The sequence below is a fragment of the Halichoerus grypus genome, chromosome 14 (genome assembly GCF_964656455.1).
Source record: "Halichoerus grypus chromosome 14, mHalGry1.hap1.1, whole genome shotgun sequence".
Classification (NCBI taxonomy): Eukaryota; Metazoa; Chordata; class Mammalia; order Carnivora; family Phocidae; genus Halichoerus; species Halichoerus grypus.
Genome location: NC_135725.1, coordinates 51,798,496 through 51,824,791, shown reverse-complemented (window position 1 = coordinate 51,824,791; position 26,296 = coordinate 51,798,496). Strand labels below are relative to the sequence as shown.

Here is a 26,296-nt window from a genome sequence, read left to right as displayed (position 1 = left end):
TTCTGTTTTACAAAGGCCTAGTCCACACCAAGTTTATATGAAATACTTGCCTATATTTTCCTCTAGTATGTTGATGGTTTCATTTTTTAAATATAAAGTTGCTAAAACATCTAGAATTCTGTGTGGAGGGGTCGATTTTTTAAAAATAAATCGTTTACCCATTATTTGAATGCACTACTGAATGCTTCACGCTTTTCCAACTATTTTGAAATGTCACCTTAATCATTATGTTCTTATGTATGTCTAATTTTGTTTCTTGTCTATTCCATTTCATTTGATGCAGGCACCAATAAACTATACCACTTATTTTACCTTTAAAATAAATTTGAGTATCAATATTAGCAGGCATCTTCTCTCAATAATGTCTTTCAGACATCCTCCCACATTTATACTTCTAGGTATTTTCCCCCAAAAAATCATGTATAATAGTATGCTGACAGAATAAAGAAAGAACAAAGTAGAATTACTATAGACAGGCATTCCAACTTCTACCAGGACATACGCACAAGAATTCAATAGAATTGTTTGAAACTTACTCCAGTTGCCACTCGAATATTTCCTGAGGGGGGTCGTATTCCAGAAGGAGGTCTTCCAGGCAACCCAATTCCACCTCGTGAAACAGGGCGAGCTGCTGAAGGTTTGTGATTACTGGCCATTGTGCGTTCACTTTAACCACTATTTGGAAACAAGAAACAGTTCAATTCTCCTTTGGTATTTTCTATAGCAAGACACTGGAAATCCACATAGCTTTCCTTCAGATATTTAATCCACAATAACTTTTCTTGCAAACTGCCATTCCAAGTACCACTACAAGGCTAAACCAGCTTCATTTTGTTCAAATTTGACATTGTTACATTTAGTATGGAACCATGAAATCATTTATTATACTATGCCTTCCTCAGTTCCCTATTTTCTTACCAAAATGCAAGTCCCTGTGTCTTCAGCTCTTCCCATATTCTAGTAAAATTTCTCTTTTCTGACATATCCAGCACCTTTCTTCTCTCCCTACTTTTTCTCTCGGCTCTTGGTCTATGATTCATTCCCTGATAGTCTCAATCCTGTTATCAAATACTTCATTTTACTCTTTAACAGAATCCCAGCTTGCCCCAAAAACACTTTCAGTAGTAAAGGCTGTTTTAGCTTCTCAATCCACAAATCCAAAGCAAAGGGAGTGTACAACATTCCCCTTGCTCCCCAGCGTCACTTTCAAAATACTATTCTTCCAAATCTTAAAAAAAAAAAAAAATGAACAAGATTCTCTGACGACCAGGGAATGCATGCAACCTTATTGCCTTGGATCTTTCCTGGTTGCTTTTATCTAGGGACCACCTAACCTCTCCACCCGTCTTCACTAAAGTCTTTTGTACCTAGTTCAGTCTATTTCAGTTCCACCAGTGTCCTGGATGACTTCCACGGGGATACTGGATTCAATACCTAACATTCTAGGTCACAGTTCCCTGACTTAAATTTCAGTTACTATTTCAACTCCATTTCAGTCATCCATAGCTGTGGGTGGACCTGGAGCTTGTCATCACCTGGAATTGTTTCACCTCAGTATCACCTGAAATATTTCATTCTCTGACCTTATCTCCATTCCTTATACCCGTCTCATCTTTATTCTCACTACATCCCCCTTTAAACCAGTTCCTTAATTCACTCATTCTCTCCCAGTTTATCAGCCCCCTCCTATTCCCCTCAGAATATATTATTTAAAGTTTGGCTGATAATTTAGAATAGCATTTTTCAGATTATGGGTCACGACCTATTAGTGGCTTGTGAAAACAATTTGGCAGGTTCTGATCAATATACTTTAAGCATGAAATAAAAAATATAAGAGTTCACTGTACAAAGGAAGGGTATTGTTTCCTTAAATTTTGTTTCAGTTATGTTTACATAAATTTACACCTTAGTGAAAAAATATTGCTAAAAAATGCTAACCATCATTTAAGCTTTCAGCAAGTCCTAATCACTATTCACAGATGAAGAAACAAATATAAGAGTTTGAAGTATCACCAGAATTACCAAAATGTGACAGACATGAAGTGAGCAAATGCTGTTGGGAAAATGGCACTAGTAGACTTGCTTGATGCAGGTTTGCCACAGACCTTCAATTTGTGAAAAAACAAAACAAAAAAAACCACAAAAAACCTCAGTATCTGTGAAGCTCAAGAAAAATGAGGTATGACTATTGTCAATGTAAAATTTAAGTCTATTGCTCTAGCTTTCCTGATAACTTCAAGAAAATGTACAATATATAAAATTTCCACCTGATTGCCACTGCCTTGTCTTGGAAAAAGCTTAGCATTAGATCAGTTCCAGAAGTAAAATAAAAAGGGTCACTAGTAACAAACATGCCACTAACTCTGGGTCATTCACGCAAACATTCACATAATCTCCACCGTTTTTCACACAGAGAAGCAGCCTGACCTTTGGTTCCAGAAAAATGAGTGACACAAACTCTGACAGTTAACCAGCTATATAACCCCCACTGGATGTGTTTCCTCATCTGTAGGACCCAAGTGTGGCAATGAGCTGTACCTTAACGAGCTGATGTCAAGATTACAGAAACTACATATAAAATATCTGCCTCCTAATTATTGCTACCATTATCCTCCCTAAACCAGCCATTTTAACATATATGAAGAAGTGGAGAGCTGCTATTACGAGACAGAATCTGTTACTTTGAGTAAAATCCCTCAGCCCACAGTGAATTTTCTTTCTGAGGCTCTGGAATCCTTCTCTCTGGTCTCGCCTTGTCAGGTTTCCTCAGGAGACTGAGGAGGTCTCTCCACACGCTTTGCGGGACTGGAGTCGGACTTCCCTAGCCTGGCGACAGGCTGAGGAGAACAGCTAAGAGGGGAGAAGTTCAGATGTGTTTTCTTTGGAGCGGACCAGCTTCTCCAATGTGAGATAACCGGCTCCCAAGGGACTGAGGGAGGGATAAATGAGACCCGGGATTTCTCACCTCCTACGTCGCGTTAGGAGGGAAGTCGCAGCGGTCAGGGGAGCTCCAACTTCTTCACTAGGCCGCCACCCCGGCGGAACCCACCAGTCTTTCTCGGTACCGGTTAGCTGACTCGCGACTCCTCGCTAGTGCACGCGCAGCTTTCCTGGACCCTCAGGCCGAACCACTAGCGGCCCCGCGTGACTGCGTATCCCGGCAACGGGGGCGGGGCGGGGAGAGAGCCCTCGTCCTGATTGGCCAATCTTCGGCCTCTGCCCCTGGTAACTACAAGCGAGGCGAGAGTAAACTGCTCTCGCGAGATTGGAGGGCTAATTTTTGTGGCCGAATACCTCCGCGCTTTTCGGGAAGAAATAGAAAACGGCGACTTGGCTGAGAAAGAACACTTTATTGGAAAACTTTAGTGTTCTCTATACTTACAGCAACCTGTCCGATTGTGTGCCCGACCTCAATTCACTCCTGGCGGGTTTTATTATATTGCTATGTCACCTCACACGTGCTTTCATTTTTAATAAAAACTGTTTAAAGTTATTTGTGGTAGGCAGCCTTGTACAGTCTTTTTACTTCTTATTAGAGGTAGGTTTTCTTCCTGTTAGGACTGCACAACGTATACAACATTAAGTATAGATGCGTTTCTGGTACCATCTATTCCTCATTTGGTTGGAAGCTTCCTTTCAGAGTTCTTTTGATCCAAGTTTGTGAGGAAGGATGAATTAAACGGACAGTTGTCTTAAAATAACTATTTTAGTATCAGTATTTTTAAAAAACACAATGTAAGAACTACTTCATCTCAAATCCCACCTCTCTAGTAAAGTAGCCGTTTGTTTTCTTCCAGTCTTCCTATAGAGTTAGTGTGATTGCAGCTATACTCATAACCTAAATATATATGGACTTTTAACGTTTTTTACATTATTTCCAACTTGCATACTTTATTTATATCCAGATTTATTTTCTAGTATGTCTGCCTTCAAGTAGTTTAAAATGAATCCAATAGAAAATGAAATAATGTCATGTGGCTAACTTCTCACTTCAAGTTTGTAAAATATTTTTATGTAATTCTCCCATTTGAGCCCAACATATTTGTAGTGGTCATTTATTATTCTTTTGGTCACTGTAGTGAATGGTAGTAACATTTGCCACTCTAAAATATGCCACTTTCAGGGCGCCTGGGTGGCTCAGCCGTTAAGCATCTGCCTTCAGCTCAGGTCATGATCCCAGGGTCCTGGGATCGAGCCCCACATCAGGCTCCCTGCTCGGCTGGAAGCCTGCTTCTCCCTCTCCCACTCCCCCTGCTTGTGTTCCTGCTCTCGCTGTCTCTCTCTCTGTCAAATAAATAAATAAAACCTTTAAAAAAATAATAAAATAAAATAAAATATGCCACTTTCGTATAAGGATTATTTTGAGCTAAATGCAATTGGAAGGAAGGAGATACAAGAAAAGCTACCATTCCCCTATTTGACTAAAAGCAGGACATAAATTTTCAAAGGTGTCCCTTCTTGCCTCTCCCTACCAGGAAGGACAAATTTAGTCATGGGAGACTTTAGACCCTTTGTCAGCCTAGACTACACAGAGGAATCTACATAACAAACTTTACTAACTGGCCTTTATTTACCATTAGTTCCCCCATATATTTGCCTCTCCATAATTTGCTGCCTCTAAAGACTTTAGGTCCTTTTTTTTTCTTCTGTAAATGCTGTTCCTTTGTTAAGATGTTATTTAAGCCCAGACTCTAGCCATCTCTTTGAGTACTCATCTCTGAGTTTCTCTTGTATATAGGACATATACATGTTAATAAATTTGTTTTTCTCTTGTTAATCTGTCTTTTGTTACAGCGCCCCACGGAAAGCCTAGAAGGGTAGAAAGAAAAAAGATTATTTCCTTCCCTACAACCTTTGTCCAACTACTCCGTATACAGAATTGTCTGAGAGAAATTACTGACACGGAGATTTCCCCCTGAGTGCCTTCAGACACAAGGGAGGGGGGCCCAGCATTTGTCATCTGTATGCAGATGTCACAGTTGGGAGAAATGTCCTATACCTTAGAATTGCTTAACACATAAAATATTTAAATTTTTTAGAGTACCAAGGACGCAACTTAGGGTTCACAGGATTTAAGGCAAACGATTGATTACAACTTGGTCCCTAGCTCTCTCGTTTTAACTAAAAAACAACGTTTAGCTTGTGAAAATCTCCGGAGACTGCAAAGTAGGTTTGGTGAAATCGGGGCTAAGCTGCCCTGACACATCAACCGAAGCAATCTTTTTCAACCACAAGAGAGCGCGCAGCCCCTCGGATGAAGATTTAAAAATATCCGGATTCGGCGCCCCGGAGTCTCAGGTCCCACTGGCGCATGGCATTGTGGGATTTGTAGTCCCGGGCCACATCTTGTACTACAATAAGCAGTTCAGCCAGGACTCGGAGAGGACTCGGGCTCGGAAAGGATCTGGACTGGGGCGATCGGGCGAAACGGCCGGACGTTAGCTCTTCCTTGGCTGGCGGTCCGAGGCGCGGGAAGGAAGCGAGCTTCATCTCCGCGTCGGCCTCAGCAGCCGGGACGCACACGCTTTGCGTCATGGCGGGCTGAGACAGATGATGAATTCCGGTGTGCAAGTCAGGGTTGCTGTGTCACTCGGCCCGTTCGGCGCTCCCCTTCCCCGTCGCCCTTCCGCACCGGCTCTCGGGCTCTTCCGGTCCTCAGCGGCCCCTCACCTGCAGGCCCCTCGGCCGCCGCGCCCCGGCGCACCCCCGGCCTCCCCTGCGGACTGATCTCGCGCGGTGCCTGGGCCCCGGGCGCCGGAGAGACGAGGGTCATGGCGAGCGGCGCCGCCAGGTACCGGCTGAGCTGCTCGCTCCCGGGCCACGAGCTGGACGTGCGGGGCCTGGTATGCAGCCTTTATCCGCCGGGGGCCTTTGTGTCCGTGTCCAGAGACCGCACTACCCGCCTCTGGGTCCCAGACAGGTGAGCTCTGCGAGTCCGGGGGCTCCCACCACCCACCCCCGCCTGTGTTGCAAGCTTCCTACTGCTGATGGGAAGAGAGGGACTTTTCCCTGCTGTTAACCTTGCACTCTTCCCGGCCTTGACTCCAGTCCGCGCTCCCTCCCAGTTCTGAGAGCACTAGTACTCCGGGCGCACAGTGTACGAAACCTGTGAGATTTAGGTGGAAAGAGCGCCGCTTTCGGGAAACAGAGATGTACATTCTTGTCCTAACTTGACCACTGACGGATGGGTGACCTTGGACGAACCTCTTATCTTTTGGGCGATGATTTCCCATGTTTCTTTTAGATTTGAAAATTTACTGATGCTAGGTGCACCCCCCTAAATGAAACATTGTGAAACATCTCACATGTAATTGAAGTGAAGGCTCTTCTCTCCCTAGAATTTGCTCTGTAGTGTTCCCTCAAATTTAATTTTTGAGAACCTTAGTTCTCAAAAATTGCGTGGCAGAAAGTTGCATTGGCTCCTGTCCTCATTGTCCAAATGAGAGTTTCTTAGTCTGAGGTCTGTAGTGGGCCTAGATGGAGGAGTCTCCCATTAGTATAGGTTTCACTCAGAGTTTGGGTAACCATGCATAAAAACAGATGAAAACTGTTGGTTAAGTGCCTCCTATTTGTTTACAGTCCTGAAGAAGAATAAGACAACAGACAAGTTCCCTGTTTTTATGGAGCTTTCTTATAATCTGGGAGGGAAGGCAGATCAGAAAAAAGTAAAATAATTGTTCATTGGCATGTGTACTATGAAAAAAGCAAATATAAATATAGAATTGAGTGGAGGGATGTTAAAGAAGGAAGCCCCTCCGAGGAGGGTTTCGGTTTTGTTTTGTTTTTTAAAGCTGACACCAAGATGGACCTGGTCATGGGAGCAAGGAATGAGGAGGGATGAATTCAAAGGGCCCTGTAGACAGTAGGAGGATCAAGCACAGAGACCCTGGATTAAGAAAGTGGCAAGTCGGGCGCCTGGGTGGCTCAGTTGGTTGAGCGACTGCCTTCGGCTCAGGTCATGATCCCGGAGTCCCGGGATCGAGTCCCACATCGGGCTCCCTGCTCGGCGGGGAGTCTGCTTCTCCCTCTAACCCTACCCCCTCTTGCGCTCTCTCTCTCTCTCAAATAAATAAATAAAATCTTTAAAAAAAAAAAAAAAGAAAGAAAGTGGCAAGTCCCTTTGTGCAGGAGGGAATGAGCTGTGAGGTGAGGACAGGAGCCAGAGGTTGGCTGGAACCAGATGCTATGGTATGAGTGCTGTGAGAAAGAGTAAGCAGAAGCCTTCAGTGAGTTTCATGCAGGGAGCAGCATGATTTGATTGACCTGTTGAGAAGTAGTGCTAGCTGCTGGTGGAGATTGGATTGCAAAGGGATAAATGTGGAAATCTGTTTGGAGGCTTTTGCTGTAGTGCAGCCAATACATGATGATAAACAGACTAGAAATATTGTAGAGCAACCTCCTATATTGAATTGGATGAGATGATCTCTAAAGGTCTCTTTTAACTCTAAGATTCTGTGATATTCCAAATCACTTAGTAACACTAATACATAACTTTCTGTGTATTTGAGTGTAATTACTGATTAAGCTTATATCCATGAAATTGAGTTAAGAGAAGCATATACCCAGTAGGGTATAAATATTGCAGTAAGGAGTATCTAAAGGATGCCTGCTGTCATAGTTGAGTCCTGTCATTAAACTTTACACATTTTGTAGGACTCTGCTAGATTGACAAGAGCTTAACTCACTGGAGCATTTGCATTTTTCAGGAGCTTCAGGAATTTGAGGCTGAAATCATCTATTTGAAAAGTGGTGTGTTTTTTTTTTTTTTTTAACTCATGTTTTTTATTTTGTTTTCAAAACCATCCGTGAATTTATTCAGCTAACGCTGATGGAGAGCCACCATTGTGCCAGGCACAGGAGTAGATGGTGGGTGATTAGTGAGATAAGATTGTTTATCTCTCATTTCCAACTACTCAGAGTAGGGCATCTCATAGTCACTGGGTGATGAGTCTTTTCTACATCCATATAAAAAGTGTCCTCAAGGCTGACATCCTGACAATTTCTATTTCATGGTATGTTAATAAAGTTAATGAAGTGCTATAAGAGTTTGCGGCCAAATAATAAATGAAAATTGTTTTCCCATGTACATTGTTGATAGAGTTCTGGATCAGGGTAGTTAGTGTACAATTGGATTGGGAATGATGGGGGAATTTAATTTAGTTTTAGGGAAGCAAAATAATTCTATTCCAGGATGCACTAAACCAGATACTGTGTCTTTCGCAAAAGCCCATTGAAAATCCAGAAACTCTCTGGGCCTTCAGAAGATGCTTCAGAATGGAGACATTATTTTTTGGTTGTACATTGAACTGAACCAGTCAACATGCCATTGTTTCAGACTGCTTCAGGCCTCTCTTATTATAAGCCCACTTCAAATTAAGCTGGATTTCTCAAGTCTGTTATCAACTATTGTGTGCCTTTTGAAAACTACCCATATTTGAGGGGCACCTGGATGGCTCAGATGGTTAAGCGTCAGCCTTCGGCTCAGGTCATGATAGCCCCACATCAGGCTCCCTGCTCAGCGGGGAGCCCACTTCTCCCTCTCCCTCTACTGTTCCCCCTGCTTGTGCTCTCTCGCTCTCTCTGTCAAATAAATAAATAAAATCTTTAAAAAAAGAAAGAAAGAAAACTACCCATATTTGAAAGATGCAACTTCAGATATAAGGTTGTGTTTTAAATCTTCCCTGACCATACTGAGGTTGAAATGACTTCTTCCTCATGTAAACACTCAGCATTTTGGGTCCTAAGTCCAGTGGTTCCATGGGGTTTGTTGAGAAATAGGAACCATTCTCTTCCCAACCCCCAGTTTCCTTTTCTTGGAGGAAAATTTTTATCTCTTTTAACTGCTTATTTTTTGTATTTTACTTCCACGTCTATGCATAAAGTGCTTTATTGCTATTTTTATTTTTAAAATATTTTAGGCATTTTGTATTCCTACTACGGAGTATTAGAATTTAGCTCTCTTTCTACGCCCTTCCAACCCCCATCACATATGCATCTTTTCTATGCTCTGACCCTAATAGTTAACCTTAATTTAGACAAAATCAGTATTTTATGACTGCATAAAGTCTATTTACACTGGAGCTGTGGAATAAACTATGATAATTTTTCCTCAACCATTTTATGATCTCTCTGTAGCTAGTAAGTGCCCTGCTTTGGGTTTTCATTTGCTTCATTTTCTATGTATTTGTCACTAATTCAACTTCATATTCTTTGCTAGTTGTCTATATCTCTTCTCAAGACCTTTAGACACCCTGGATATTTTGTAGTTCATCTTCCTGGCAATGAAAACTTTCTGACCTTGGTCTGTCTACCCCTGGTGCACAACAAATCCTGAAATCTCCCTTCATTGTGCTCTCCACAGTTCCCTCTTTTGGGCTTCTTGTATTGGGTTTCTGTTATCGGTATCCTTTTACTTTCTTAGTTTTCTTTCTTGATGCTTTATTGGGGCATATTCTTCAGGAGCTTCCAGAAATACAGTGCACTGATGATAAATGTATTAAGACCTTGCAGGTCTGAGAATGATTTTATTCTGTCTTCCTACTTGAGTAATAATTTAAATGTTTGTATTGTTCTAATTCCCAAATAATTTTCCTTCAGAATTAAGGAGCCATTGCTCCATTGTATTCTAGCCTCTAGTGTTACATTTGAGTAGTCTGAAGCCAATCTGATTCTTGAGCTATTATTTTTTTTTCTCTCTGGAAAGCAGTGTATATTCATGCATTGTTCAGGGCCATTAGTGGGCCCTTTAATGTGAAAACTCATGTCTGTAAGTTCTGGGACATTTTCTTAAATCAGTTCTTAGATTTCTTCCTCTTGATTTTCTCTGTCCTATTTTTCGGAACTTTTAATTCAGATATTGAACTTGTTTCTGAATTCTCTCTCTCTCTACTGTATTATTTCAGAAATTGCCTTGACTTTTTGTGAAATTATCTTCTTGTTCCATGGTTGCAATATCTTCTAGCTCTAAGAATAATAGTGATGATTTTTTTTTTTAAGTTAGTCTTAGTGTTCTGTTTCCTTCAAATTGGTTTTTTCCCCATGCCTGTTTATTTTGATCACTATATTTCATGGTGGAGAGAGCTTTCCCAGATGTCTGGTAATCCTTATTTTGTGCTCATTGTTATAGTGGAGCACTAAAAAGCTCCTGGGAGGGTCTGCTCACAGTTGGGGTTTGCTGGCTGGGTTATCTGGCTGAACCATTTCACTGGACTGATCTCCTGCCTGGAGGATCATTGCCCTTGTGAATGTACACTTTCCTCATACCCCAAGACTCAACTATGCCTTGTGTCCTTCTAGTCAAAGATTTTCAGCTTTTCTAAAGAAGAAAAGTTCAGACTTTTCCTCGGTGCAAGAAGGGCAGTTGTCTGGCTGGGGTATGTAGCTGCCTTTTTTTTTTTTCCCCCCCTTAACACTGGTATTAAGTATTTTTTTCATCAGTTCAAGAAATATTTAATGCTGGGGCGCTTGGGTGGCTCAGTCGTTAAGCGTCTGCCTTCAGCTCAGGTCATGATCCCAAGGGCCTGGGATCGAGCCCCGCATCGGGCTCCCTGCTCCACGAGAGGCCTGCTTCTCCCTCTGCCACTCCCCCTGCTTGTGTTCCCTCTCTCGCTGTCTCTCTCTCTGTCAAATTAATAAATAAAATCTTTAAAAAAAAAAGAAAAGAAATATTTAATGCTTACCAAATATAACATTGTGTTAGGAACTTGGGGAGATATAAAGACGACTAGATCTGGATTTTGCCTTTCAGAACTTCATAGATGACTAAAAAAGATGCACATAAACATCTATACTGGGAAGTGCTAAGAGTCACAAGTAAGTAGATTTAGTGGTTTATATAAAATAGATTTTTAAACATGTCCTATCTTTTGGATTTCTTTAGGCCTGTTGATAAAATGCTTTCTAACATTTTAAAAAAATAAAGTGGGTAAGTTAAAAATAGCTACTACCAAATAACTTCCTTTGAAGATTTTTTTCTTATGATTCAGCTTCCAACTGATTCTGAAGATTTTCAGTAGTCTTCCTTATTCTAGTTCCTACTCTTTTTTTGTCCCTATTTCTAGATTGTGCTGCTAATATTCTTGAGCTTTTTGGGGATTCATTGGTAGATTGGTCCTCTACTTTGTCTAATGCCTGCTTAGAACTCAATTTTCTCAGGTCTCCTATAGCCTTTATTATTTTTCAACCCAGCTTTCAGTATTCAAAGCTGTATTCCTGTTTCTTTTTCTTCTCATTCCCCCTGGCATTGTGAGTTTATGCTTTTCTTTGAAATGTGTGTGTATTTGTGTTTATCTGGGAGTCTTTTATATGCAGTTGTCCTATTCCCTTCCACTACACTGTAAACTTTTTGATTTAGCTTGAGTCAGGGATATAATTCTTTATATTACTCTTAGCAGCTAACTTATTGCCTTCCACATAGTATATTGTAATCTGTTGTTTGACTTGTTAGGTAAGGCAATGATGCTGAGTGACTGATGAATAAAACAAATTGATAATCTCTCTTCCTCCCTCCCTCCCTCCCTCCCTCCCTCCCTCCCTTCCTTCCTTTCTTCCTTTTTTAAAAAAAGATTTTATTTATTTATTTATTTATTTATTTATTTATTTATTAAAGAGGGAGAAAGAGATAGCACAGCAGGGGGAGTGGCAGGCAGAGCAGGCAGAGGGAGAAGCAGGCTCCCTGCCAAGCAAGGAGCCCAATGCAGGACTTGATCCCAGGACCCTGGGATCATGACCTGAGCCGAAGGCAGACACTTAACTGACTGAGCCACCCATGCGTCCCCCTTCCTTCCTTTCAAGTAGGCTCCATGCCCAGCTTGAACTTGAACTCATGACGCTGAGATCAAGACCTGAGCTGAGATCTAGAGTAGGACACTTAACCAACTGAGCCACCCAGGCACCCCAGAAGTTGATAATCTTTCTAATCCTAAAATAGGTATTAATACCCTAGAGCAGTCATTTTTTATATCCCTATATTCCCGTAGTTTGTATATTGAAAATGATTGATAGTCTAGCTATTTTATACACACTACACTAATGGGTACTAAGTTAACGTTTCATAGTGTGAAAATATCAGCAATGTGTTTAAGGCTTATTGATTGTAGATTCCATTATCCTAATTGCATGAATGTTTCACTTCACTAGGGATTTCTGAGGGTAACAGTCATGGATGAATGGAAATAAAGATGGAATACGAGAAAAAGCCATTTATGATACTCGTTTCCCTCCCTTTCCTTCCTTATTCTTTGTTAATTAACATACTTTTCTCAATGAAAGAAAAGAAAACAAGTACTTTGACAATTTATCTCATGTCCTATGCTAAATCAGGGAACGAATGTATATCTTATTAATTACCATGTCTTTCTAGTCCTAACAGGGGCTTTACAGAAATGCACTGTATGAGTGGCCACTCCAATTTTGTATCTTGTGTATGCATCATACCTTCAAGTGACATGTACCCTCATGGACTAATTGCCACTGGAGGAAATGACCACAATATTTGCATTTTCTCACTGGAAAGTCCAGCACCACTTTATATACTGAAAGGTCATAAGAATACTGGTGAGTATAATGCTTTGGTTTTTTTCTATTTGAAGAAGTTTCATCCTGTTGAAAATAAAATACATATATGCATTCCGTACTATTTATTATGTTTGTTTTACCTGTGGATATGGCTTGGTAGTGAAAACCTTTTTGGATCATCATCATTCTGTAAATTCTTTGTTACAGATTTATTGTTGTCATCAGTAAAGGTTGACATGCTTATACGTGTAAAAAATAAAGTGTTCAGTTGTAAAAGGAAGAAGCTATATAATTTTAATATACTTTGTGGTTTTGGTTTTTCAACTATTTTGTGCAAGGAATTAATATGCTCAGGAAGACTAAAAGTATATCTTCATCCTTTGGTTGTTATATCTGTATTTATGCAGCAAATTGAAGACCGAGAACAAATGTGTTTAGGGCCTTGGTATCATAACTGAAGAGTATTTAATACTTTTGAATATTGTTTTCTGTGATTTGTGTATATTTCTGATTGTCTGATGTTCCTGAATTTGTTTGTGGCTTAACAGCTCTTTGTTATAAAACGATATGCTTATTAATCAGTGCAGTATGTGTACTTACTTTGTGTAACAAATATGATCTGTAAGCAAGTAGGATGGCCCATCAACACTTTAAACTTAATTCCCTTAAAAAATTTTTAAGATGTTTTGTGTGTGTATATGTGAAATCTTTAATACAGAGTGATACAGACTTTTTAAACTTTATTAAGGAAGTCTTGAAATGTATATAAGAGTAGAAACACATTATTTTATAACGAGTTATATATAAAAGAGAATAATGCTCTTTTCCACCCATGTATTTACATAGCGTTATATGTATTGTCAACACATGGCCTATCTTGTTTTCATCTACCCCCTCTTCCACAACATTATTTTAAAGGAAATTTCCAATATACTATTTCATTTGTAAATACTTTAATATGTAGCTCTAAAATAGGGTTTGGAAAACTTTTTCTGTAAAGGGCCAGATAGTAAATATTTTAGACTTTGCAGGCCATATGGTCACTTTTACAACTTTTCAACTCTGCCATTGTGTACAAAAGCAGCCATTGACAATAAATAAATGAATGAGCATGTCTGTATTTCAATAAACCTCTATTTATGGACACTGAAATTTGAATGTCATAATTTTCACGTATCAGGAAATATCTTTCAATTTTTTTCTCTCAATCACTTAAAAATGTAAGAACCATTCCTAGTTTGTACACTGTACAAAAACAGGTGCCCCACAGGCATAGTTTGTTGATCCATCTAAAAGATACAAATTACCTTTTTTTAAAGTAATCATTATGCCTAAAATGAAACCTAATTTCTTATTATCAAGTATCCCATGAAGGCTCAAATTACACTCAGTTGTCTCATAAAAGTTTTTTTTACAGTGTGTTTGAACTGTGACCCAACTAAGGTCCACATGTCTTTTAATCTATGGGTTTCTTTCCCTTTTTTGCCCCTCTGTGTTTGAAACCAGCTTATTTATCCTGTAGGATTTCCTACAATCTGAACTTTGCTTATTAAAGCCTTATTGTTTCCTTTTACATGTTCCTCAATCCCCTGTGTGTCTTATAAGCTATTAGATCTAGAAGCTTAATCAGATTCAGATTCAAGTTCTTGGCAAATACACATTATAGGTAGTATTGTGCACTTTCTGTTGTAGCACATTAAGAGGCACTTAATATCTCTGTGATGTTAAGATTAATTAGTAGGTTCAAGTGTTGTATCATTCATTCATTTTAAATTCCCATCAGTCTTTTATGTAATGGTTTTTAGCATGTATTGATGATCACACACAGATCTAGTATTGCATTAAGATTTGCAAAATCATTGTACTTTAATTCTACCATTATTTTTGCATTTAATAGCTAGCATTTTTTTAATATAGAATTTTCTCATATCAGTTCTTTGGTTACATGGGAGACTTATACAGGGAAGGCAGGATAAATGCTCTTTTACTGAGTTTCAGAATGAGTAGGTTTCCTAGCATCTTTTTTTTTTCTTTTTCATTCTCAAATTGTCCCATATTTGGCCATTGGATACCTCTTTAAATTGGCCCCTGTGGGCTTTTGATAAGACCTTTAGCAGTCTTCCTTGCTTTTGGTACTACAGAATGTTCCAGGTTCACTTTATGCATTTATGCTTCTAGACCTGAAATCAGCTGTTATGCCAAGAAGCCCTGTGGTTTTTGCTTTTGTTTTTTCAGTTGGCAATAATAACTAGAAACCTCAGTTTGGGCTGGAATGGTGCTCAACAGGAGTTTTTTAAACGTAATCTTCTTTTATAATTCTATAAAACATATATAGTTTCAAAGGAAAAAACAATAAGGTGTATTCAAAGAAGTCTAGATTTAGTCTGTATTGCCTTCTTGCACTATTCCTTTCCTTATATTTTTTAACTTTGTTAGCAGATATGTATGTATATTTATATTGTCCCTTTATATGTAAAAGATAAACAGATAACATACTGTATGAAATTTTCTGCCCTTCCTCTTTTTGCTTGATAATATTACCACCTTGGAGATCTCTTTATTATAGTATATAGAAATCTTCTTCATTCGTTTTTACAGTGGCATTTTTATTCACTGTTTAGCTAGCGGTACTGTGGTGATTCTAGCTTATTCAACCAGTCCCCTATTGATGGACATCTGAGTTTTCAATCTTTTGCTAGTACAGTTAGTGCCATGATCAGTCGCTCTGTATATATGTCATTTCCTTCTTTTGGAAGTGTCACTTAGGTATAATATCCATTTCTGGATCAAAAGGTAAGTGCACATGTAGTTTTGTTAGGTATTGCGGAATCCCTTCGTTAGATGTTGTAACTTTTTTTGCATTTCCAGCAACATCATATGAGTCCCTGTTTCCCTTACTGATAGAGTATGTTGTCAGATTTTTGGATTGTTGCCAAAATGATAAGTGAAAAGTGAAATTTGCATCTCTCTGTTCATGGAGGGGGGCATCTTCATATATGGAAGGGATTTTTACCCTTCTTTTTCCTGTGAACTATATTAAAAACTCTTGCCCATTTAATACAGGGTTACTGACCGTATTTGAAGCCCTTAATTAGTTATTAAGCCTTTGATACAATTACAAATTTTTTCCCAGTTTGTTATCTTTTTTACCCTGCACATTTTTTGTAATGCAAAAGTCAATTTTTATGTAATCATGTTTGTCTTGATCTTTTAAGGTATTATAAGATCTCATAGAAATCTCTACAATAAAAAATACTGCTTCAGTTTTCTAGGGTATTTTTTCCTGCCTGATTTATTTCTGCTTTATCATAAGGTAATCTTTTGTTATTTTGTTAATTTGCTTGATGGTTTAGAAGCCAAATGTTACTTGCTTTTTTTTTTTTTTTTTTCCTTTTTTGACACCCCATAGCATGCTAGTGAGTATAGCTGAAGAAATTAATGATTGACATTCTTATGTCATTTTTTGGTCAGTTTTCTAGCCCAAATTTTATTTTCTAAATAGTAAAGTAGTACTAACCTTTAGTTGATATTATATGTATAACACTTCCCAGTTACATTATAAGTTGTGATTCTAAGTAATACGTTGCATTATGTGATATCTTAAGGCTTTTCTCCCCTACCTATTCAAAGCTGAATGCTCCCTATACTTATTGAAAGAGATTTATCTTGTTATTCGTTCTTTCTGCCTGATCTTGAAAGAAATTTTAAGAAACTTTCTGAGCTCTTTAATGTTTCTCTTGAATTACATGTTGCATTGATCTCGGAGAGAATATAAAGAACATTCCCGATTACAGCTATCAAGATCGGTAGCTAATTCTTCTTATGAAAGAACCTCCTGTTCCCACAGATTTAAGAACTGAAACTTATTTTGTAAATTCAGCTTGATTCACTATTATCCATTAGGAAATATATGGTATAAGTTTTTGGAAGTAAATTATTATTATCTGAGAAATAAGTTTATCCAAAAGAAAAAAGTTTTTAAAAATTAACCATTTCCTGGTAACTTATGGTTTTCTGTTTTTAGACTGGTTCATGAATAATGTATTAATATAAAATCAAATGGTTAAATTTACTACTCTTCTGGACATTTGAGTTTAAAGAACAACTGATGATGCATAAGCTTTTAAGTTGATTTTTTAAAAATTTTTAATTACTTGAAAAGCAACTTTTCACATAAATGGAAGAATTTACTTTGACTTCAATATTCAAATACAGTAATCATTTTTATGGGTACAGTAATTTGTTTCGGTCTTTGTCCCTATGACTAAGCATGGGTAATACTTTACAGACACACAGAAGATATTTTCTGTTCCAATAACCAGGTCTATTTCCTGACTAATTTATTTTTCATTTTAAAGATTAAAATCATTTCATTTCTCTGAACTTTAGTTTCCTCATCTGTTAAATGGGAATGATAGCACTTAGTTCCTGGGGTTCTTGTGGAATGTAATGTACTTTTTATGGTGTCTGGCACATGATAAGGACTCTATATCTTTTAGTATCACTAAGCAAAGGTTAGCCCAACACCAGCACCTGTTTACAACTTCATATTTTACATACAAATACTATTTTCCTTTTGTCCTACTTGCTTTTCTACTTGTTTTTAATTTTATTATATTGTATATGTTTATGAAAGTCATTTAAAATTTTTCTGGAGCGGAGTAGATAATAAAATTTGGGGAATGCCTATTTAAATGTAATCAATGCATATATAGTTCCTAATATAGTAACCCCTTTTTTTCATTTCCATATTTTTCTGTATAACTGTAACTGATATTTTACAAGGGTTGCAGGAAGTTTCCTAAATGCCTATAACATGTTTCAAATAGTCTAACACATAATGAGTCAGAATAGGCTAAGATATGGTATAGTAACAAACACTTCCCTGATCTCAGTCTCATCACACAAGAGTATTTCTCACTCACCGTACATATTCATCGTGGATTAAGGAGGGGAATCTGCTCTTGGAGCTTCTCAGGGACCCAGGCTGGTGGGGGCTTTCTCTTTCTATGTGCTTCAGGAGTTTGGTGTAGCAGTGAAAGGGCAATGTGATTAATAATGCATTGACTCTTAAAAGCATATACCTGAAAGTGTCAGCCACCATTCATACTGTTAACTAATGTGTGCATCATTGGCTGTGCCTGACGTCATGCACAGAAAGGGCAGGGCACCACAGTCTGCCTCTGGTTATCAGTTATTCAGCTTGCTCTCCCCTGTGTAGGCAGACCATACCCACCTCTCTCTCAGTGTCAGACAACAGCCCTGGATTCCCCTTTGCCAATATATTTCCTAGAAAAAATTCTCATATTTTTGTCATTTTTAACTTAACTTTTGTAGCTTCTTAAGAAAGCTGTGACATAGGGGCTAAATATATTTGTATATTACAAAATGGCTTTATTCTATCCTTACATTTGGTTGTTAATTTGGCTAGATGTAAAATCCTGTGTTAAAACCATTTAATCTTAGAATTTTGAAGGCATTGCTCTATTGGCCTTTAGTGTATGGTGTTAAATGAAAAGTTTGATGCTGTTCTGATTTCCCGTCTTCTCTGTGAGACACACTTCTAGTCCCCTTGTAAGCTTGTAGGATCGTCTCTGTTTCTGATGTTACAGATGTTCACAATGCATCTCTGTCTCTGAAAGTGCCTTTCATTTGGCACCTTTGTGGGGTCATTGAATCTAGACATTCATGTCCTTCACTTTTGAGAATCTTTCTTGTATTATTTCTTTGTCCTCTCTGCTCTGTCCTCTGTTATCTCTTTCTGGAATCCCTATCGTTGGATATTGAACATTCTGAAATTATTTTCTGACTTTTTAAACTTTTTCATTTCTTGTGTCTTTGTCTTTTTAGTCTAATTCTCTGGAGAGACTTTTTTTTTTCTAGAGCCATTTAGTTTTGGTTTGGTTCTTCTACTTTTTGCTTTTATTTTTCTTGTTCTGTCACTAGTTTTTCTTTTCTTTTTTTTTTTTTAAAGATTTATTTATTTATTTGAGAGAGCGAGAATGAGAGAGAGAGAGAGAGTACATGAGGGGGGGAGGGTCAGAGGGAGAAGCAGGCTCCTCGCCGAGCAGGGAGCCCGATGCGGGACTCGATCCAGGGACTCCAGAATCATGACCTGAGCCGAAGGCAGTCGCTTAACCAACTGAGCCACCCAGGCGCCCCGACTGTCACTAGTTTTTCTTATATAATATCTTACCTATTTGCAAATATTATAGTATTCGTTTTTTGTTTTTTATGTGTTCTTACTTCCTTTTTTTTTTTTTTAATTGATTTATTTATTAGAGAGGGAGTGCAGGGGAGGAGGGAGTTGCAGGTGGAGAGAGTCTTAAGCAGACTCCACACTGAGCGTGGGGCTTGATCTCATGACCCCAATATCACGACCTGAGCCAAAACCAAGAGTCGGATGCTTTGATTAACTGTGCCACCCAGGCGCCCACTTTTTTTTTTTTTTTTTTTTCTTCCTGAAGTTGGATTTGTCTCTTCTGGATTGCCCAGCCCTTTCCCCCTTATTTTTGTGTTTCTTTGTTTGGATTTTTCTCTTTCATGTTGGACAGTTTGATTAAATGGTTGTTGATATTAAATTGGCTGCTCATATTTAAGAATAAGGTATAAAGAAGTAAACTGAAAACTTTTTAGCTTGTATAGATAGAGCTTGGTGATTGGTGGGCTTCATTAGAAGGCAAACTGGTGGTGGTCTGACCTTTAGGTTGGGATACCCTCTCACATGTCCTTATCTGAAGTTCTTTAGCATTATTCAGTCTTCCAGAGCAGAATTCTCCTGTCTCTTGCCTGGGTGGAGCGGAATATATGCCTGGTTGCTGGTACTGTGGAAGAAGGGGATGTAGATTTTCCATTTATTTCCCTTGTGTTTCATGGGGCTTCTTATTCCAGACCTTTATTTTGCCCAGTTACCTGAATGTGCAAACTGTGCTTCAGTTCCTCCAGAGAATAAACCTCCAGTTTCCTGCAGTGGGGGAGGATGTGCTTTCCTGACACTGTAGGCTGAAAAGAGAGATCTAGCATTTCAAGTCCTCTGCTTAGCCCCATTCTCCATCGAACCTAGTAGCTGTTTATTGAGTCTCATGAGAGTTCCCTGGGGGGAGTCACTCGTTTCTAATCTCTCTCTGTGGGTGTTTAAATTATAATCTCCTCCATTTTGCTAAATCTGTTGTGTTCTGTTTTCTTTGTCCTTGTAAATTAATACCACTGATAGCTTTACTGTGAACAATCTGCCAAATTTTTTTGAAAGATTTATTTATCTGAGAGAGAGAGCGAGCAAGCGAGCTAGCAAGCGAATGACTGGGGGGAGGGGCAGAGGGAGAGAATCTCCAGCAGACTCCCCACTGAGTGTGGAGCCTGACACAGGGCTTAATCCCAGGACCCTGAGATCATGACTTGAGCTGAAATAGAGTCAGATGCTCAACCGACTGAGCAACCCAGGCGCCCCAACAATCTGCCATTTTTAATCAGAACTCTGTCTTTTTTGTTTGTTTTTTTTTTTAGATAATTTTTCACGTTTAATTTTTAGCTTGTATAATTTTATATTAAGATAATAAGACATTTAATTACCTGTTTCCATTGCTATTGAATATTTAGCTGAGCTCCAGTGTTTTGTTTTTTTTGTCATTTTAATTAAATATTTTTATAAACAGCATTTCAAAATCATTTGCATTATCTTTCTATGTAGTTTTTTTGTAACCAGAAGGCATTGTACAACCCATTTGATCCTGCTCTCTCATTTTGCAGATGAGGAATCGGAGGTTATCCCTTGGTCAGACAGTCCGTAAATAGCACAGCTAGGACTTGCGTCCAGACATTCTGGCCCAGAGTCTGCTCTTGATCACTGCACTCTTCTTCATCTCCATTGAGTTAAGCCTTAACTGACCACGTTACTCAGTTCAAAAAGTGTTTTTAAAATTGCAGTGCTTTGGGGGTGTGTGGGTGGCAGCGTCGGTTAAGCGTCTGACTCTTGGTTTAGGCTCAGGTCGTGGTTTCAGGGTCGTGAGATTGAGCCCTGCATCGGGCTCAATGCTCAGTGTGGAGTCTGCTTGAGATTCTTTTTCTCTCTCTCTCAAATAAATAAATAAATCTTTTTAAAAAATTAAAAAATAAAATTGCAATGCTCTAATAACTAGCAAGGTTGAACATTTTTCTATATGACATTGTATTAACTAATGCCTTTTCCCCCTTTAGTTTGTAGTCTTTCATCTGGAAAATTTGGGACATTACTTAGTGGCTCCTGGGACACCACTGCTAAAGTCTGGCTGAATGACAAGTGCATGATGACCTTACAGGTACTGTAGTAGTTCTGTGTGAATGTCCTACATAGTAATTAAATGTGATGATTTCTGTGGCAACTCGGGTTAATTCCCATTTCACTCACAGGGTCATACAGCTGCAGTATGGGCAGTAAAGATCTTACCTGAGCAGGGCTTAATGTTAACTGGATCAGCAGACAAGACTATTAAACTGTGGAAAGCTGGGAGATGTGAGAGGACCTTTTCAGGTAAGATCAGAGTAGACAACATTTTAGTCTCATCACTTCATATTCACTCCAATGGTGTTTTCTCAAAAGCTTAGAAGCTTGAAAATGGTATTTGAAAAACATCAGTGTATTTGAACCATTTAATTTGGGTAATGTAACTTTTCTGACAACTAATATTTAAAATCTTTTAAAAGACATAATGAAACCTCTCATAAAACAACTAGATGTGGACTAACCAGTGGCTACTTGATGAGCTTATAATATGGTATGCAATTTGGTTTTGGTTTAACAAGTTCAGCGTGAAACTTTCAAGCATAAGCCTTATTGATGGTGGGTCACTGCTGTTAATTTCATATATAGAGGAAGACATCATTAGTTCTTCTGTGAATACTGAAATACATTATTTAGTAATAACAAATTTCAGGCTTATGTTGGGATTTTAGATGGGTAGTCCTTTTGAACCTCACCTATTAAATAACTCCTGCACTGAGGCATCTGCTGACTGATACTGGTATTGCTGATTTATTTGTGGAGCACTTAAATTTTTGGTGTGAATTTTTTTGAGTTGTTTTTCCTCTCTTTTATTTATTTTATCCTTCAAAGTTGATCACTAGTCTGGATAATATACTTCAAGAAGTCCCTTTGTGCAGATAAAACTATCTATAGATGGACAAATTATAACTAAGCATCACTGTGTTCCTGCTTCCATACATATATGTTATCAAATTGTTATAAATCTTCAGTAGCTAATCTAAAGCAGCAAATACTGAACATGGAAAATATTTTTGATTCCTGATCTCCTTTACTAGGTCATCAGCTTCAGAAAATGTTCTGTCCTTAAAAAAAAAAAAAGTATGGGCACCTGGGTGGCTCAGTTGGTTAAGCGACTGCCTTCAGCTCAGGTCATGATTCTGGAGTCCCGGGATTGAGTCCTGCATCGGGCTCCCTGCTCAGCGGGGAATCTGCTTCTCCCTCTCCCCCCTCTTGTGCTCTCTCTCTCTCTCTCATTCTCTCTCTCAAATAAATAAATAAAATCTTCTAAAAAAAATAAAGTAATATCTTCTGCACTGCCTCAATTTATATTGAAAGAAATTGAGTCTTACGAAGTTTTTAAAAGCATTTTAGGGGCGCCTGGGTGGCTCAGTCATTAAGCGTCTGCCTTCAGCTCAGGTCATGATCCCCGGGTCCTGGGATCGAGCCCCGCATCGGGCTGCCTGCTCCGCGGGAAGCCTACTTCTCCCTCTCCCACTCTCCTTGCTTGTGTTCCCTCTCGCTGTGTCTCTCTCTGTCAAATAAACAAATAAAATCTTTAAAAAATAAATAAAAACATTTAAAAATTTTTTATGAATGGAATATATGTATTTTTTAGTTACATAATTAAGAATAATGAAGTTTATGCCATAAAATCTTGCCTTATGAAAAAAATGGTCATTAGTTTTTATGGTATCATTTTAATGCTTATATTTGTATATATTATAAAATGTTTCTGCTGATAAAGCAGTGATGTTTGGTTTTATATTTGTGTTTTGGTTGAATCAGGGGAGAAGTTACGATTTGTTGGATCAAAAGAAGTGGGATTATAAGGCAGGAAACTTGAATTCTTGTTTTAATTTTTCCATTAGGTGTGTGGTTTCAGATAAATTAATCTCTCTTAACCTATTCTTTCTATACTTTAATAAAGTTTACTTTTCTATAATGGTTTTTATTTCAAATTCTTAAATAATTGAAATATTTTTATAATTAATTTTTCTTAATCTTTATTAGTGCCTTATTAATTTCAGTATTATGTTTTGAGAAATTTAGGGGCTGTTCCTCTTTGTCATGTTTGAATGTCTTGTATGTTATGAATTACTCTTGTTACTGGGGATGAAAAGTTGAAAATGAATTGTCAGGTAAAAAGGAAGAATTGTTGGGATCAGAATCTTGTTTCTGAAAAGCTTTAGGAAATAATTTGGAGAAGATAAGATAAATGTAAAATAACTTCTGAAGGTTGGTAATAAAAAATATTGCCAAACCTAAAATACAAATTTTGGTTATCAGGCTTTTCTACAGAAAAAAATTTTCTCTACTTTGAAAATCAGTTATTACTACTCACTGATATGTTTTATAATGTTAGTTAAATGCATAGATCCATCAATGAAGTCATCCATCTTACTGGTTTATATTATTCTTCTTTCATGCAGGGCACGAAGACTGTGTAAGAGGTTTAGCAATTTTGAGTGAAACAGAATTTCTTTCCTGTGCAAATGATGCTAGTATTAGAAGGTGGCAAATCACTGGCGAGTGTCTTGAAGTATATTATGGACATACCAATTATATTTATAGCATATCTGTCTTTCCAAATTGTAAAGGTAAGATTAGCATATATTAAAAATTTTACATTTTATACCAAGCATTGTTCCATTCCATTCTTGTGTTGGGGGTAGAAGCGCTAATTATCAGTTTACTAACTGTGATTTGAATAATTTAGTAGTTTTATCTCATTAAGGATCTTCTCGTAAAGGAGAAAATTGTGTGATCATCTTTATATTAATTCACATTTGATGGTTATGTCAAAAAGTTTTTGGGTATTTGAGGAAAGACGTTGTATAATTTATTGGTGCAAAGTGTATGGTATGTAAAGTGTGAAATATAGAAAATGAGATTTTTGAAGTTGTAAATGATATGAGACAAATACATAAAATGTAAAACTAATTTTAAAATAGTTTGGGGTTAAAAAAAATTCTTATGCCTACCTGGGAGGGTGATATGTAATACACGTATTTAATTTTATTTATTCAAACTAATTTTTCCTATATTCATTAATTTTAGATTTTGTAACAACGGCAGAAGACAGATCTCTGAGAATCTGGAAACATGGGGAATGTGCTCAAACAATCCGACTTCCAGCTCAGTCTATATGGTGCTGCTGTGTTCTAGACAATGGTGACATTGTGGTTGGTGCGAGGTATTTATATTCTAGTCAGTCAATAAATATCAAATGTCTAGGGGGCGCCTGGGTGGCTCAGTTGTTAAGCGTCTGCTTTCGGCTCAGGTCATGATCTCAGGATCATGGGATTGAGCCCCGCATCAGGCTCCCTGCTCCGTGGGAGGCCTGCTTCTCCCTCTGCTTCTCCCTCTGCTTCTCTCTCTCTCTCTGTCTTCCATGAATAAATAAATAAAATCTTAAAAAAAAAAAAAATCAAATGTCTAGGCCTTTGATAGCCTCTCTAGTGCACAGAGATAGGCCATAAGAGAACTTCAGGTGAATTGGGAGACCGTATGTATATTTCTGGACTGAAAAAACAGTACTAGCCATGACAACTTTTACATTAATGATACATGATATGTTACACTGGTGTTGTACTGCAGGTCGTGCAGTCAAAACATTGAATGCGAAAGAAATGGGAGAAGGTAGAGATTAGTGTGGGAAAACTCTCTGAAGAAAAAGAAATTTGAATTGAATATTGAAAGGTAATGAGTAAGAAGGGAAATGATAATTTCTATCAAAACAAATGGTATAAATAAAGGTGTGGCATGGGCACGAGAGTGATATATGTGGGAAATGAAGGAAAACGGTGGAGGACTCAAGCTGGGGAATAGTGGGGAGTGCTGATAAGGTGATAAGGCAGTAAAGCAGAGCATAACTATGGAAAGCCTTGAATGCCGGCATTTTGTAGATTCTGTGCTTGAGGTAAAGGTTCTGGCTTTTGAAGTAGTGACATAATTAAAGCATAACCTGCGAATTAATTACATACATAGGTTGGATTTAACTAGTGGTGACAGTGGGCAGGAAAGCAATTTATTTATTTTTTAAATAATAAGTGCTTATTATTATTTTTTTGTCAAAGATTTATTCATTTGAGAGAGACAGAGAGAACACGAGGAGGGGGAGGAGGCAGAGGGAGAAGCAGACTCCCCGCTGAGCAGGGAGCCCAATGTGGGGCTCAATCCCAAGACCCCAGGATCATGACCTGAGCTGAAGGCAGACGCTTAAACATCTGAGCCACCCAGGCTTCCCAAGGAAAACAATTTAGAAAGCAGTTACAGTAGTAGGGATGTGCCATTATGAAATGTTATCCCTACAGTGCTAATAGATAAGAGGCCAAAATATGAGATATTGCAGAGGAAGGATGATCAGAAGAAGGATAAAAGAAAAGCATAAAGCTTCTCACTTTTGGTGATTGCATTAATAAAATTGGGTAAGTGGGAGAACTGGTTTGGTATAGAAGGTGAGGACCTCAGTTTTAGACTTCTGAGGTTCAAGTTGGGGATACTCCACAGTCATGCCAGTGGATCTGGCATGGAAGATGGAGAAAAAAAGAAAGCAGCAGCTATAAGGGATGGAGGGCCTAATAAAGGAGGTGATTTACTTTTTGGCTGGGTCAAGTGCAGATTTGTTGGTTTCATTATTTTCCTCCCAAGCATATTTAAAGTTGAAGAAAAATAAACAAACGGAAAAGGTGAAGTTCCTGTTAGTGGAAGGTTAAGTAAGAAACCAAGTTCTCTGTAGAATTGGGCAGGATTAGTGCATTTGAAAGTGACTAACTTGCCTCTCCTACCCAAAACTAGAGGTTGGGGTTGCCATCTAGTCCAAGGCGAGGCTGGTTTTTTCTTGATTGGGATTACATCACTAGTTAATCAGAGTAAAGACAGACTCCGTGTTTCCTGAATGGACAGATAATGAGCATTTGCTATTTTCTAAGCTTTGTGTTGGGTGTTTGAATCCTTTGTAAAGTAAACCAACCCACTGCCCTTCTTTATACTCATGTACCTGTGTAATATTGACTTGAGGTGTATGTCTCTAGATTTTTATGATGGTAAATAGTTAACTTGGAATTCAAAATTGTGTCAAATATCTATTTCTCTGTCCTTTGTCAGTGACTTTTCCCTTAAATTATCCTTTTTCTACCCTAAACATGGCTTTAGAAAGCAGCAGAGGATAGTGTGTGAAGTCAGCATAGGGCTCTACTCAGCCATAAATACATAGTAATGTTTCTCATATTCACAAATACAGATTATTTTTGCTTTGGATCATTCAGAAGTGATAATGTTCATGCACTATGGCAGTGACTTCAAATCAATTTGTTTTTTCCTTATAGTGATGGTATTATTAGAGTGTTTACAGAATCAGAGGATCGGACAGCAAGTGCTGAAGAAATCAAGGCTTTTGAAAAAGAACTCTCTCAGGCAACCATTGATTCTAAAACTGGTGATTTAGGAGACATTAATGCTGAGCAGCTTCCTGGGAGGGAACATCTGAATGAACCTGGTAAATATTTCAGTGTAGGTAGTAGTAAAAAATGCTACCATGTT

At 38.2% G+C, this 26,296-nt stretch overlaps 2 protein-coding genes across 4 annotated transcripts in view; one reads left to right on the top strand and one right to left on the bottom strand.

Moving 5' to 3' along the window:
• Positions 1-3,159, bottom strand: part of IFT74 (intraflagellar transport 74) — a 91,313-nt gene extending 88,154 nt beyond the window's left edge. Inside the window, exons 1-2 of the mRNA XM_078061323.1 lie at positions 2,966-3,159; positions 537-675 (exon numbers count right to left, since the gene is read on the bottom strand). Coding sequence (XP_077917449.1) covers positions 537-656 — 120 coding nt within the window. The 5' untranslated portion in view covers positions 657-675; positions 2,966-3,159. The remainder of the gene's footprint in view (positions 1-536; positions 676-2,965) is intronic.
• A 2,208-nt stretch (positions 3,160-5,367) lies between these two features.
• The window catches only part of PLAA (phospholipase A2 activating protein), a 37,361-nt gene continuing 16,432 nt past the window's right edge, over positions 5,368-26,296 (top strand). Inside the window, exons 1-8 of one of the 3 annotated variants that reach the window (XM_036122849.2) lie at positions 5,790-5,920; positions 10,748-10,812; positions 12,362-12,555; positions 20,710-20,810; positions 20,902-21,022; positions 23,185-23,352; positions 23,813-23,948; positions 26,083-26,252. In XM_036122849.2, the coding sequence (XP_035978742.1) occupies positions 12,384-12,555; positions 20,710-20,810; positions 20,902-21,022; positions 23,185-23,352; positions 23,813-23,948; positions 26,083-26,252 (868 nt within the window). In that variant the 5' untranslated portion in view covers positions 5,790-5,920; positions 10,748-10,812; positions 12,362-12,383. Of the gene's footprint in view, positions 5,921-10,747; positions 10,813-12,361; positions 12,556-20,709; positions 20,811-20,901; positions 21,023-23,184; positions 23,353-23,812; positions 23,949-26,082; positions 26,253-26,296 lie in introns of all 3 variants that reach the window. The other 2 variants (XM_036122847.2, XM_036122846.2) reach the window with 2 other exon arrangements.